Source organism: Candida margitis, assembly GCF_024628925.1.
Source record: "Candida margitis strain CBS 14175 chromosome Unknown scaffold65, whole genome shotgun sequence".
Taxonomy (NCBI): Eukaryota; Fungi; Ascomycota; class Pichiomycetes; order Serinales; family Debaryomycetaceae; genus Lodderomyces; species Lodderomyces margitis.
The window spans coordinates 1-15,180 of record NW_026261853.1 but is presented as its reverse complement, the minus strand read 5'-3'; the positions used below and the strand labels follow the sequence as shown (position 1 = coordinate 15,180).

The window sequence follows — 15,180 nt, the reverse complement described above, 5'->3', positions numbered from 1 at the left end:
ATATATGAGCTTTGTAGCAGAAAAAACGCCGCTACCTTTAGTCAAATAGACGCAGAAAACAACTTTTAAAGATCAAAACAGGTACAATCAATCTTCAACTATAGCTACTTGTTGTGTTTTTGTTTGCATAGTAAAAAAAATAGGCAAAAAATCCCTCAAAAGATGAACAAGTAGATGTTACAAACAATACGAAAAGAAACTACGTCACCAGAATACAATTGAATTTCGCTAAAGATATATGACCTTGCATCTACAATAACCAAGTGGCTTCATTTTCAGTACACACATACAAAGCACTTACGTACTCACCCCTAATCTCTGTCTTATTTGCATTGTGCATATGTATTATGTTACTTATAGCCCCTCAAGCATTTTCTTTTTTGTTTCTGTCACAAAATGCTTGAGGGATTTTTAATTTTTTTTTTTTTCATTTTCATTTTCATTTCGTATCTCAAATTCCACACATGTCTAACAAAAGGTTGTCTTTTTTTAGCAGTCACTTTATGCGAGTACTACGAAGCAAGCCCTAGGGTAAGGGCTTGCTTCCCAGGTGTAACACGACGATTGTAGCTTTCTATTGATAAACGAAAAAGTATATAAAGCTAGAGCTCCTCTCTTTCTTCCTTTTTCTTCCCCTCCCTCCAAATAGCAGTTAAAGAATCAGCTTTACTTGACCAAATGTCAACTGCAAAAGGAGAATTCGATACATCCATGAATCAATCGGTAAACACTGATGAAATCTATCAGGAAGTCAATAGTGAATACAATGATGAAGAGTCATCTATCGATTCATCATCTGAGCCACCGCAACAACAAGCTCCTCCTCATGCAAAACAACGTTCATGGCGAGAAATCTTCTTGTTATCTTTCTCCTCATTAGGTGCAATATACGGTGATTTAGGTACATCGCCATTATACACCATGAATTCAATCAAGTATTCACAATCACCGCCAGATAAAGATGATGTTTATGGTGCTGTCTCCATTATCTTTTATGTCTTCACCATCATCGTCATTTTTAAATATGTTTGCATTGTATTGGTTTTTGGACCCAATAATGGTGAAGGTGGCCAAGTTGCTATCTATGCCAAGATTGCTCGATTTTTGAAGATTGGTCCAAAGGGTGTCATCATTCCTGGTGGTGAGAAAAGTGGAGGTGCTGATGGTGCTGATGGTGATGATTTGCTGGATTTGAAAGTTCTTGTCAGACAAGATACCTCAATGTCAACTGACACTATCCATTCAAGAATTGAACAGATCAAACAGCACCCGATTATAATCAAGGCAATAAAAACATTTATTCTTGGTGCTTGTTTCTTTGGTTGTTCGTTGGTCATGTCGGATGGTTTATTGACTCCAACTACTTCAGTGCTAAGTGCAATTGGCGGTATTCAAATTGCTGTACCCAGTTTCAACAACGTCCTTGCTGTCTCTGAAGTCATCTTGGTTGTGCTTTTTTTCATTCAACGTTTTGGATCAACAAAGATTAGTTTTACATTTGCTCCAATTGTTTGCATTTGGTTTTTTGGATTAATCATTTGTGGTATTTACAACATTGTTGTTCACCACCCAGGTATCTTTGCTGCATTATCTCCTTACTATGCCATCAGAATATTGCGCAATGGTGGTATTGACGTATTTGGTGGAGCTATGTTGGCCATCACAGGTACCGAAGCAATGTTTGCTGATATTGGTCATTTTGGTAAACTTCCCATTCAATTGACATTGAGCTTCTTTGTTTATCCAGCATTGATACTATGCTACTTGGGCCAGGGGGCATACTTGGTAAAACACCCCGATGCTGTTGTCAACCCATTTTTCATTTCATTACCTGGCGGTACCGGATCTCCTGCATACTGGATCATGTTTGTGCTTTCCACTTTAACCAGTATTATTGCATCACAAGCATTGATACTTTCCGTGTTTAGCATCACTTCCCAATTGATTAATCTCGATTGTTTCCCCAAATTGAGAGTTGTTCATGTATCGCACCATTATGCTGGTAAGGTATACATCCCTGCTGTCAATTGGTTGTTGATGATCGGTGTTGTGGCTACTGCTGCCGGGTTCCAAAATAGTAATAATGTCACTGCCGCTTACGGATTGGGTATTTCACTTGACTTGATTGTCACGTCGTCCTTGATTATCCTTTGCTTGTTTTATGTTTACAATACCAACATCATATGGCCTATTGTATTTGGGTTAATCTTCATCCCCTTGGAAGCTTGTTTAGTTATTGCCAATTTGAAAAAAGTACCGCATGGTGCGTGGTTCCCCTTAATGATGGCGGTGTTGTTTGGTACATTCCTCACAATTTGGCGATGGGCAAGATCAAAAAAAGTGAATCAAGAGTTGCGTCAACAGGTCAAAATCGGTGATTTGTATCCATATTTTCAAGCCAAATCGGTCACCGTTGATCTCGGTAATGTGCAGGTTGATTTAGGTAGTGAAGATGCAAGAGGTAGGCCAAGGGAAAGGGTCATTGTTAACCCACAACCCAAGAACCAAGTGGTGACCAAATATGGACCCCAGGTTTTGCAAAAACACCTTGGTGTCGGATTCATGTATGTCAACTCATTACTCACCAACAGCCCCAACACATTGCCGCAATTATATGCCAAAATTGTTCAGCATTTCGCATCGATTCCCAACAGCTTGGTGTTTGTTGGAGTCCGTGTACTTTCCATTCCCTATATCGGTGAGCAGCAGCAACGTTTTGTTCTAGTGCCAATGAAATTACCAGGTCATTACAAGTGTATTGTACGGTTTGGATTCATGGAAGAAGTTCAAATGAGTCAGGGGTTGATCGATTCAATCGTTGACAAGATACCGGGAACTACAGAAGCAATACCTGTAATGCATTTCTATGAAAACGATGTAATCCATTGCCGTGATTTTGAGCGTGGTGATTCGTGGGTGATTAATGCAATGTTGAAGGTGAAGTACGCAGTGAGAAAAGTTGTTGTCAACTATTTTTTCAACCCTTTGGTTCAGCTAACTCAGGAGTATGATGACGGAAATGATAAGGTGGAAAGAATTTTGATTGGTGGTATAGCCAGGATATAGTGTTTATAGAGGTGAAAATGCACTAGATATTATGGCTTTGCCTACTTTTCCATTTAAACTCTATATACAGAGTTGGCTTTGAGAGTAGATCTCTCCCAAATGTAACCCCAAACCATTGTCCCTATGTACTGATTGGTGATTACCCCCGGAAACAACCCCATCAATCTTTCCAGTTCACTCCCCACCTTTTTACCTCAGAATCGGTTAAGGAAAAACAAGGGAAAAAAAGAAAAACGTTGCAATAAATTCCTTGTTAGATAAAATTCGGGCAACAAAAGTGTGGTGGAATGGAATCGAGACTAAAAAGAAAAAGTCCTTTCTTTTTCTCTGCAACAGTTTCACCTACAAAATGGTATAAGAGGGAAGGAAAGAGGAGGCCACTGGCATCTTCCAACACAGTAGAAGATCACCAGTCCCATAGAATGGCTCTACTTGTCGTTGCAGTCGTTGCAGTCGTTGCAGTTGGTGTCTACATAGTCTTCTCACTAGAAAAAAAGGATTTCTGTTTTTTTTCCACCGCACATTTTGTTAGCTCTACTTCTTTAAAAACAAAAAAATCCAAAAAAACCAAAAAATCAAAATGTGGGGTTTTTCCATTTTCGCGCTAAAGTTTTTCTTCCTTTTGGATTTTAATTTACCCTCGGTAACCACAAAAGAAGAATTAAAAGAAAAGAAACCCATTTTTTGTCAAAGTGTGGGACGTTGTCGGGATTAAACAGAAAACAACAAAAAGAGAAAAATAAACAAAAGACAAAAAAGTTTCACAGTATGATTTTATATTATTGACCCAATAGAGGCAAGAGCAAAGTTTAGACAACCAAACTCCTGTTTATGATATAGAGGGCGTCACTCTAGATCTAATGTGGTGTATACCGTGACTGATGAAGTAGCCATGAAAGTCCAAACCTGTCAATAACAGAAGGACCAAAGAAACGTGTAGAGTCTTTTTCTTTTTCAATGTCTTGTATTTTGTTTTTTGCTCTCTCTCTTAACGGTTTAACTCCGCTAGTGAAATCACATTTCTCGTTTTTTAGAATAAAAGATTATCAAAAATCTACAAAAAAATAACATATTGACAAAACCACATCTTTTCCTATACTTTTTTATAAACACAAGTTTGCAAAGAGACATCTGATATTTGCTTCAGAAACCCCAACAAGTACGTTATATTTCTTAAGACCAGCCGCCTAGAAACACAAGTTGCCGATTTATCTCAACTTAAAAGTCCCACTGGAGCTTAAACCGTGAATGCTCTGGTCCATATATATATATATGTGTGTGTGTGTGTGTGTGTGTGTGTGTGTGTGTGTGACCGGAGGCTATTTTTCATTTTGATTTATCGATACTAACTATCCCCAATAGTAACCCAGCATGAGTCTTTCACCCATTGAGAAGGCGGCATCAGGTGCTTTGGCATCAGCTGTCGCCAATACGCTTGTTTACCCCATAGATCTCTCCAAAACAATTATCCAAACGCAGGTTAAAAATGAAAACAACAAGGAGTTGGAGTATAAAACTACTCTTGACGTTCTTAAAAAAATATACGAGAAAAAGGGAATTATTGGATGGTACCAAGGCCTCCTCTCTACTGTGGTTGGAACTGCTGCCCAAAATTTCAGTTACTTTTACTGGTACACGATTGTCAAGAAGGTGTATGCTAATTTGTACAAGAACATTCCCAACCACAAACCAACCACATTGACTGAACTATTCCTCGGTGCTGTTGCTGCGGCTATCAGTCAATGTTTTACAATGCCGATTGGTGTTGTAACGACTCAACAACAAACTGATAAACATCATAGAAGCGCTTTGCAATTGGTCAAGGAAATCTTGAGAGAAGATGGTATAACTGGTTTATGGAGAGGTTTGAGGGTGTCATTGGTTTTGTGTATCAACCCATCAATTACCTATGGTTCATATGAAAGGTTGAAGGAAATAATCTATGGAGGTAAACAATTTTTGAATCCTTTGGAAAGTTTTTCATTGGGAGTTTTGGCCAAGAGTTTGGCCACTATTGCCACTCAGCCACTTATTGTCAGTAAGGCATTATTACAAAAGAGTAAAGGCAAGGGCCATAAGAAGAACGAGTTTGGTGAATATGAAGATGAAAAAGAAGATATCAAGTTTGATCATTTTACGCACGCTTTAGCTCATTTATGGAAGACTGAAAAGTTTAAAGGGTTGTACAAGGGAATTCGTCCACAATTGTTAAAGGGGGTTTTCGTTCAAGGTTTGTTATTTATGTTTAAAGACCAAATTGATTTGTTGTTTTTGTTCCTCTTGTCATTGATCAAGAGAAAGAGAATCGGAAGTGTTTAGTTAGAGATATTATTTAGTTTTTATTAGTTTTTTTTGAATAAAGGTTGACATTTATTGGACCCTTCTCTGTGCTTTATTGATAGATGTGTCTTGAAAAAATTTATCACGACAATGATTGTTTGCGACTTTAAAATTAAAGAGGAATTATTTTGTTGCAAAAACTTGACCATCAAAACCTTTTATTGAAGTAGTATATTCTAGACATTCATAAATATATATCACTTACTAGCTACCGATACATTTAAATTGTCCTGCTGTATTTACTGATAAGCTTTGTGGATTGTGATCTTGCCATTCTTGGTCTCATTACGAAGGATGACCACCCTCGGAGACTAATCCTAAATCGAACTTTTTGGTTAAGCGTTCAGCATGGAGCAAATCATGGTTATAAACTTCATCGACTGTTGATTCAACGGTATCACGATGGTTGATCACGGTTTCGATGTATTCGGGCAACGCTCTCGATTTGACTCCTGCTTTGCTGGTATCAATTGCTTGAGCTGAAGTGGTCAAATAACGACTGAGCGACGACTTATTGTAAAGCCAATGAGTAGCTTTTTTATTGGCCCTGTGTGACTTATCGGCATTGAGTAAGCTTTTCTTGATCCTGTGTGATAGTGTGGGTGAGTATTTGGCAATACATTGATACTGGTAATGCGTTGGGTTACAAGCTGATAAAATTGGCTCAAAGTAATCTTTTTCCCAACTTTCAATAAAGATAACCATTAATCCAATTGATGGGTGTTGAGACAATGGTGGAGATGAAGAATGACCATCAGAAGTGTTTATCCCCACAACCACCTCGGTTGATCCCTTTTCACTTGTACCGGGTAATGCAAAAATCACTCCTTCTTCATAGGCAACACTTTGACCACCTTCATTAACAACAACATAAAATGAATCATTGTTGTATCGTTGAGTTAAAAATCGAATTGGTAATCATCGAGCACTCACCGCCAATATTTTGCAGCAAGCTGGTATTTCACTGCACCCCCTATAGACTTCAAAGGCTTCATAACTCACTTCTAAGACAAAATCACCGGTCCTTCACATTCACTCACTCATGCTTTCATTAACTCTATTGCTATTTTTCCAAAGGTGAAATTAGATTACTTCCAGTACTTTCCATTTGATCTCATCTGGTAGCCTGATGCGAAGTAACTACAATTCTTTTTTTTAATTTTTTTTAATTTTTTCCAATTGCGAGATGAGATCGCATCTCGAAACTAAACTAAGCTAATCTTTCTGCAACAGACTCCCCAACTCATCTCATCCAGTACTACATTACCAAAAGATGGGAAACAAGTTAAAAGGTGCCAAGCGCCAAAATGAAGCAGTAGCAGCTTCAAATACAAAGAGGGTGAAATTAGACAACAAAGAGCCAATTACTCAAGAGCTGTCTGATTCAGATTTATCAGTAAGCGAGAATGAGGAAGAAGAAGAGTCTCCTGCCGAGTCATCAGAAGACGACTTGGATGACTTGGATGACTTGGATGATTTGGATAAAGAAGAGCTGAGTGAGGAAGACGAAGTGGTTGTGGAAGGTGAAACCTCTACAGTTGACCCAAATAAAAAGACATCCAAAGAACAGCACAGTGAACAAAAGAAGTTATTAAGTGACAGAAAACTACAAAGAAAATCGGGAGCCAAAGTTCAGGATATCAAGAGATTATGGGAGAAATTGAGAGTCAACCAACCAGCACCAACAAAAGCACAACGTGATAAATTGTGTGATGAAATATGGGAATTATCTCATGATGTCATTAATGACTTGGTGTTAAAACACGATGCATCGAGAGTGGTGCAAACATTGATTAAATACTCCAGCAAAGAGAGAAGAGACAAGATCGTTGATGCTTTAAAAGGTTCGTTCTATCAACTCGCCACTTCTGCGTATGGTAAATACTTGCTCATCAAGATTTTGCATTACGGTTCTAAGGAAGCTAGAGCAGTCATTGTTAACGAGTTACACGGTAAGCTTCGTAAGTTGATGAGACATAGAGAAGGTGCATACGTTGTTGAAGATTTGTTTGTATTGTATTCTACTGCAGCACAAAAGCAGCAAATGATTAGGGAGTTCTGGGGAAGTGAATACGCCGTGTTTAGAGATTCAGGCAAAGGTAAGACAGTTGTTGATATTATAAGAGAATCCTCGGAAAAGAAGCAATTGATTATGCAAAACTTGTATGGAACTATTAAACCCTCAGTCGAAAAAGGATCAACTGGGTTCCAAATCTTACATGCGGCAATGAAAGAGTACGTTAGCATATTGGTTGAGGATATAGACGCAAATGACTCCGCAATCAGGGATTTTATTGATTTGTTAGCTGAACAATTTGCCGAATTGGTGCACACTCAAGAAGGATCGGAAGTTGCGTGTTATTTAATTGCTTTGGCCAATGCAAAGGAGAGAAAGGGGATTATCAAGAGTTTAAAAGCACATAGGCAGGAATTAATCAAGAACGAATATGGAAATGTTGTTCTCATTACATTGTTCATGGCAGTCGATGACACAGTGTTGACTTATAAGTCATTCTGCAGTGAAATGTTTACTGCCGAAGAGCTTCCTCCATTAGTCCAAGATAAGTTTTCGAGAAGACCAATCTTGTACATATTGAGAGGATTAGATGGAAAGTACTTTGCTCCAAATGTCAAACAGGCTTTGTTGAAGTACCAGGACTTGGCTTACAAAAAGACATCAAAGAAGGATAAAGAAGTCAAGAGACAGGAGTTGTTTGATAAATCAATTGAACCTATTTACAAGGCATTACTTGATAGCGAGGAAATCAATAAATTGTTATCAGTAAATATTGGTGCCCAATTCATCACTGATCTTTTGATTACTCCAACCTCCAATGATAAAGTTAATTCTCAATACCGACCACAATTATTGGAAGCAGTCTTTGACAAAACCATCAAGGGAGACGTATTGGAAGACTATCATTTATTAAACAAAACACCATTTATATCGAGATCGGTAAAAGCATTGATGCACGGAAACCAATTCAAATTCAGCAATGATGTAAAGAAATTGATTCAACTTGAAAATGCCGTAGAAATACCCGGTGTTGGCGTTGAATTCGCCGAGAAAACAGTGGATGAGATTTTAAACAATAATCAATTGACCAATTGGACCAGAGGACAGCCGGCATTTGTTTTAGTCTCGGCATATGAAGTTTTGCAATTGGCAAAATCAAACAAAACTAAGACATTACACCAACAATTGAAAAAGAAACAGAAAAACATGTCAAAGGAGGATAAAGGTTCAAAGATTTTATTAGAGCTTATATAGTATTATAGCATCGCTTCGTCAGCATCTATCTCCTCTTCTTCGCTGTAATCATCCTCACTCAAACTATCCAGCTCTTCATCCTGAAATATATTCAGCACACTACTACGTTTTCTTTCAATCCTAACACCCGTTGGCTTTTCAGAATACTCTGCTATTTCATAACTCGAACCACTCTCAATACTATCATTATCATCAGAATCGTCCCTGCCAGTTTCCTTCTCCTGCTTTTGCTCTTCTTCGTTTTTGTCATCCTCGTCATCGTCCTCTTTCGCCTCATCATCACCATCTATGTCCATTTTTATCGTAATCGCATCAACGTCAATGGCCTTTTCATCAGCTTCAAACTCTTTAAACCACTCTAATTTGGTACCACATTTTAAACATGGTACATCATCGCCACTTGATTTCATCACATTGAATTGAGTAGCAATGCATACATAACAATAAACATGGCCACAGTTTGTGATACACGGGTTCGTCACTGGCCCGGCTGTTGTAAATACACGGCCTCCTGACTGTGCGGCTTGGTGATTATTATAATGACAAATGGCACATTCCAGTACTGGCAAATTGGTGTAAGGAGTCAACTGCTTGGTATTCCCTGGTTCAATTGCGTTGGGTCCATTGGCTCTATGATACATTTTTTTGGTGAATTTGGAAATCTTGCGCAATTGCAATAACGGTAAAAGAAACACTAAAAATTCCGTCATCACATTCCACACCAATTGTCGATTTTGAAACTCATAATTGACATTACTTCCATTGAATTTCAACAAGTCGGAAACTATTGGAGTCTCTGTAATACCAAGCAATCGGTGTAGTATGGATGGATATCTCCCACTAACTAAAAACACAGTAAAATTGAGCAAATTTACCGTCTTCAATATGTTATCAATCTTTGTCAAAATTGCCGTTCGATTATTGAGGATGGCATTCTTTAACCTTTGAAACAAGCCACTGTCATCATTGCTTCCGTCCGAGACATCATTAACTTGGTAAAGTGCTGTTTCCACCTTCTTATACAAATAGGTCCCTACTAACGCAGCCAACAAGATTCCCTTTTTATTAAGCCCAATGACTTTCCCTGTACGCGAATCAGTAAGTTTCAAATTTTGCAAAGATGACCCATACGAAGCACCCGATTTCCAAACTGTCAATTTAAAAATGAGCAAGTTTAAAAGTAGTGAATAAGTTTCGGGATGGCGATTATATGATAGCTTACTAGCTATTGAATTGTTGTTTTCATGAAGTTGGAATATTGAAGATAGTTGGTCTTTCAAAAGGGTAAATAACTCGGAGTCTAAGATGTTTGCGTCTAGTTGAGATACCCGCGGAGAGGGGTAAGGTATAGGAAACATGCTTGTATGGGCTTCTTTCTGCTCAAAAATGAGAGGGCTCCTTTTCTCCACTCGAGTCAATTTTTTTTATCAGAGGATAAATCTGGAGAAAAGAAACCGGCGCTACCTTTTACCCTGGAGCCTTTTGGTAGCAAAAGTTCAGTTTGTTTAGGGAGGACCTTAACTAAGTTCCCGCTACAATCCAATTTCAGTTACCATTATTCGTTAGCTATATAGAGCCGTACAGCAGCATTCATCGAGCAAACACTAAATTCATTATCTCAGTCGAAATCTCTCCAACCAATAGTGAGGTTTGACGTAAGGGCAAGTTTTGCAAAGAATCAATAACCAGCTTCATCACCTTCTCCTCATTCTCTTGAATATGACAATTGAAACCAGAAATGACCACGTTAATCATGACTATTTTCAAAATTTTCAAAAGCAGCACTTGGATCACAGGGTTTTGGCTATGACTTTTCAATTTGGTCAATATGTTTTCGACTATATTCACCTCCAGCATGGTCTTAACCAAAGTGACATCCATAGCTAACAATTTCAAGTAGTCATCGAGGACTGACTCCAAACTAGCAACTTTGGGTAAAAGGAATCCCGCTGCTAAACAGCTATTAGCTCGTGGACCATCTACTTTGATATGTTTGGGGCTCATTTGATACCAAGCATAAATAGACTCCAATGCATTTGATTGCCAGTACGGATCAAGCAACAAGTTGAAGTACAAACTGGGGATATCCAATGTCCTCAAATTTGATCTGATTGATTTCCCACAATAAACCAACTCACACATAATCGGCAAGATGAATTGTCGAAATGGCAATTTAACCATCGATAGCACCTTTAAATGAGGAAGAGCTCCCAAATTAATAAACTCTATCACTTTGGCATAATTCAAGGAAAGACAGTTGTAGACAAGAGGAGCGATATTGTTAATCACTTCTTTGTAGTTGGACCTCGAGGGTACATACTTTTCCAATAGTCCTGCCAAAAATTCCAATATATCAGCTTTGTAAAGATATTTTAAAACATCTCCAATGCAGGACATTGATCTGAAAAACTTTAAAACGACAATCTGTTGAGCGAATTCCAATTTGTCGTACAACTTGACCAAAAGTTTAAAAATATCGACATTGGCAACAGCAGCCCTGACTTTAGTTTCGGCTTGACTAAAGAACCTAAGAATGTCAACAACTTTACCGGCGGCTAACTGCATTTCATGCACCAAACTGTGGTCTGCTTGACTACATCTCTTCAAGAGCATGTTTAGCAACACGACAAACCAAAATAAAACGCCGTGTTTGGACAAAATTCGACATATATTAGACTTGGATCGGCTCACGTCTCTAGTTAAAACATTATGGATAGTGTCGATTGCAACCATGGGAAATGTAGGTGTTGTGTCAAAGTCTTCTTCAACAAACTTGGCCACCAATCTGAGACCACCACACGAAACAAACATCGACAATGCATTATTTGACCGATTTAAACAGTTGATAAACCTAGCCACCTCAAGTCTCACTCTCTTGTCGTATGTGGAGTTTCTAAAGTGGGCAATTGTGGGTATACCTCCCAAGAAGCAGAAATTTTCCAACTGCCCTATGTTCGCTTCAAACACGTAATTCAATACTGATAAAGTATAGTACCATAATTGGTTTTGCTTCGGTATATCTTGATGAGACTCCAATAGTTCCATTAGTGAGAGTACTCCATGATCCCGAATGAATGTATCATGCAGAAATGGGTACTTTTTAATCAAATGGCACATTCTTCCTGTCACTTTGATTAGTTTTTCGGCAGCATCAGCATTACCAGCGTGTAATTGTTCCAACTTCTGAGATAATTTGGTTACCAAGTATTCCATCTTGGTTTGAATTTCTATTTCATTAGTATCAAAGTTGTCAACTTCAATGTCCAAAAACGGGTCATTTTCTTCGGTGTCTTCTGAATCTCTATTGAAGATAGCAAACGGGCCAGTTTTTATAAATACTGAGGATAATACTTCAGGGTCATCATTTTCCTGAAACTTATTCAACAAGTCGTTCTTTGAAAGCTTGGTTTTCAGAATCAACAGACTTCGGAAAAATTTGGATTGCATTTCGGAACCATCATCATCAACATAGTATTTTGGTTCCTCATTTGAAACCGGCTCCCCAAGCGGTTCATCAAGCGGTGGTAGAACATAACTTGAACTCCTCTTGCTATCGTTCTTACCAATCAAATCACCGGAAGTACCTTGATTCAACCATTTGTGTTTAAGCAACAAGCTTGCACTTACTCTCAAATTCGGCTGTTTTTGAAAGCACTCCATTAAAAAATCCAGCGCCAACGTTGATAGAGTTTTAGGCATGGGTGGATGGTCATCAGTGCCTATAGCATGAAGAGTAGCCATTGCGTTCAACTCATGGTACGGAGGATTAGTTGTGAATAATTCAATGATAGTAGCACCAAGAGACCATATATCGGAAGCAGTACAAAGCCCCTCCCCACCAAGGACAGTTTCCGGAGCCATCCAATTTGGAGTCCCCACTACCGTAAAGTGCTGTGAGCTCACCTTCGAAGCCACACCAAAGTCAGCCAATTTTACTTCTCCCTTATCGGTTAGTAACACATTAGCAGCTTTAACATCTCGATGCACCACACCCTGCTCATGCAAGTAATTTAGACCAGCTAATACTTCTCTCACGTATTTAACAATCTCCACCTCAGGAAGCCCACTTTTGCGTTTTTTGTATAGCTGACGCAATGAGCCTCCTCCACAATATTCTAGTATAACATTTAAAGAAGTGGAAGTTTTAACAAAGCCGTGGTACTTGACAATGTTGGAATGTTTCAATATCTTTAAAAGATCAATTTCTCCCATCAACACACCAACATCTTGATTTTGTTCAAGTCGTATTTGCTTGATTGCAACAAGATGACCAGTTGCCAAGTTCTTTGCCTTGTAAACACTGGCAAATGCACCATTGCCTATTAAAGTGCCAAATTCAAAGTTGTTGAGGGCAGTCAGTGTGTGCACATTGCTTTTAGGTTGTGTTTTTTGTGCTGGTGTCAACGAAATTTTTACCGACGTTGTTCTTTTATGTCTTGGTGTCGATTTAATATCCCCAAATGATTTTGCAGGGCTCCTATTTTGGCCATTGAAATGGTTTAGCGTCCCTTCGGGTATTTCTTCAAGTCGATGTGATTCATGAAATCTACTTTCCCGAGAATTAGCATCAAACGTAGGACTATGGTGAGCCAGACCTGATGAATGTCGTAAATCATTAGCATAGTCGACAAATTTGGAGCTGGAAGCTGATTTCTCCTGTAACTTTCTCATAAATGGTGATTCATCTCCCTGACTCTCACGCACTAAGATCGGTAGTGATTTGGAAAGTGCATTGCTATTTGAGAACTTTGAGAACGACAAATCATCATAAAACTCGAATCCTTCTAATTCCTCGGCTTCACTGACATTCTCCTGGTATTTCGATAAAGTAGCCTTTTTAGACTTTGCTTGTTTGGATGAAATGGAATGGCTCAGAAGTTGTATATCTAGATTGCCAATATTCTCTAAGTTGGAAAATTGATTAGTCAGTCTTTGCATTTTCTTCTCATATACTCATGTTTATATATGAAGTTGTGTAATAGGGGTTGCGGCTTTGGTTGGTTGGTTTGTTTAAATTTTGGTTGTAAAAAGTAATGTGACTGTTTGCACTGTTTACATTTTTTTTGGGTTTTTTTATTTTGGTCCAAAATAGGCGAAAAATTATTCTTACCCCGATGAAATGCAACACTAACTTTTACAAGGTGTCGGTTTCAGAAACCAAACAGAACTGTGCTACTGCTTGTGGAATGTTTCTTTGACATGTAAAGAGGTGACAAGTATTGTCTCTATTGCCTTAACTGACACGTTAAGACATTATATAGGTCTTCTTTTTTTTTATGCTGCTTAGCAACACCTTTTTATTACAGTGGCATATGAACCACTTTGTGTAAACACTACATGCTGTCAAGAAAGAGGCAGTCAGATGAGACCCCACTCCATAGTGCCATTACCAATAAAAAAAAACCATCCAGTGTTAAAACTACAATCCTACTCTATTTAAGCTACTTTGGTGATCAACTTACCATTTGGCTTTTCACCAACAAACAATTGGTTCCAAATTTTTGGAATTTGTTCCAATTTCTTTTCAATGCTATCACCAGTCAAAGTGTCAACATGGTATGCACCTTGAGCTTTAATTTTTCCTTCTTTGACGGCTTTACCCAAATGTTGGAATCCCTGTTCAAATTTTGAGAAATAGTCACTTACAAGGAACCCCTTGACAGTCAATGAATTAACAGTAAGTTCTCCCCAGTTTTTGATTCCTGGAGCTGAGTTGTCACCTTTTGAGTTGTAAGTGGAGATCGATCCACATGAAATGACGTGACCAAATTTTGCTGTTTTGGTTAAAGCGTAGTCCAAGATTGATCCACCAACATTGTCGTAGTAGTAATCAACTAAATCATCACCAAGGAAGTCGTCAATTTGTTTTTGGTAGTCTTCGTTTCTGTAGTTGACACATAAATCGGCACCTAAGCTTTCAACCCATCTACATTTCTCGTCTGATCCGGAAATACCAATGACTTTGGAAGCCCCCAAGACATGTTTGGCAATTTGGACAACAACTGATCCGGTAGCACCAGATGCAGCAGACACCAACAAGATATATGGCTTTTCGGGAGTTTCAGTCAAGAACTTTTTCATTTCACCAGCTTCAGTTAACCCGAAAAAGGCAGTCAAAGAGGTCATACCTAAGACAGAAAGGTAAAATTCCAAGGGGAAACCCAAGGACTTGTCAATCTTGTTGAAAACAGCTGCATCTTCAACAACAATGTAGTCTGCCCAGTTGAACTTACCATTGACCACGTCACCCTTGGCATACTTGCTTGACTTACTTTCAACAACTTCTGCAATAGCTAATGATTGCATTGCAGATCCGATTTCCACAGGTGGAACATAGTATCTTTGCTTGGAGTCCTTTGATCTAATCCAGCCTCTTTGAGTTGGATCATTGGAGATCAACAAAATCTTGACCAACAATTGGCCATCCTTCAAAGGTTCAATTGGCTTTTGTTTGATTTCAAAAGTGGAATCAGATTCACCAAAGTTTGGGTTGATGAAACTTG

At 38.5% G+C, this 15,180-nt stretch overlaps 7 protein-coding genes across 7 annotated transcripts; 3 read left to right on the top strand and 4 right to left on the bottom strand. All coding sequences in view use genetic code 12, as the record gives it.

Moving 5' to 3' along the window:
• Positions 1-678: 678 nt before the first annotated feature.
• On the top strand, positions 679-3,066 carry HAK1 (Hak1p; the record flags this gene model as incomplete). Its single annotated transcript, XM_051816001.1, has 1 exon — positions 679-3,066. One exon carries the CDS (start codon positions 679-681, stop codon positions 3,064-3,066), a length of 2,388 nt encoding a protein of 795 aa, XP_051670600.1.
• A 1,371-nt stretch (positions 3,067-4,437) lies between these two features.
• Positions 4,438-5,385, top strand: ANT1 (Ant1p; the record flags this gene model as incomplete). The annotated part of the gene is made up of 1 exon (XM_051816000.1): positions 4,438-5,385. The coding sequence occupies one exon, from the start codon at positions 4,438-4,440 to the stop codon at positions 5,383-5,385; it is 948 nt and encodes a 315-aa protein (XP_051670599.1).
• A 306-nt stretch (positions 5,386-5,691) lies between these two features.
• Positions 5,692-6,401, bottom strand: CANMA_003790 (uncharacterized protein; the record flags this gene model as incomplete). The annotated part of the gene is made up of 2 exons (XM_051815999.1): positions 5,692-6,260; positions 6,377-6,401. 2 exons carry the CDS (start codon positions 6,399-6,401, stop codon positions 5,692-5,694), a joined length of 594 nt encoding a protein of 197 aa, XP_051670598.1.
• A 278-nt stretch (positions 6,402-6,679) lies between these two features.
• Positions 6,680-8,677, top strand: CANMA_003789 (uncharacterized protein; the record flags this gene model as incomplete). The annotated part of the gene is made up of 1 exon (XM_051815998.1): positions 6,680-8,677. One exon carries the CDS (start codon positions 6,680-6,682, stop codon positions 8,675-8,677), a length of 1,998 nt encoding a protein of 665 aa, XP_051670597.1.
• A 2-nt stretch (positions 8,678-8,679) lies between these two features.
• Positions 8,680-10,035, bottom strand: PEX2 (ubiquitin-protein ligase peroxin 2; the record flags this gene model as incomplete). The annotated part of the gene is made up of 1 exon (XM_051815997.1): positions 8,680-10,035. One exon carries the CDS (start codon positions 10,033-10,035, stop codon positions 8,680-8,682), a length of 1,356 nt encoding a protein of 451 aa, XP_051670596.1.
• A 232-nt stretch (positions 10,036-10,267) lies between these two features.
• Positions 10,268-13,615, bottom strand: CDC15 (serine/threonine protein kinase; the record flags this gene model as incomplete). The annotated part of the gene is made up of 1 exon (XM_051815996.1): positions 10,268-13,615. One exon carries the CDS (start codon positions 13,613-13,615, stop codon positions 10,268-10,270), a length of 3,348 nt encoding a protein of 1,115 aa, XP_051670595.1.
• Positions 13,616-14,113: 498 nt separating this feature from the next.
• On the bottom strand, positions 14,114-15,180 carry CANMA_003786 (uncharacterized protein; the record flags this gene model as incomplete). The annotated part of the gene is made up of 1 exon (XM_051815995.1): positions 14,114-15,180. A coding segment is annotated over one exon (1,067 nt), but the record flags the coding sequence as incomplete, so codon positions are not given.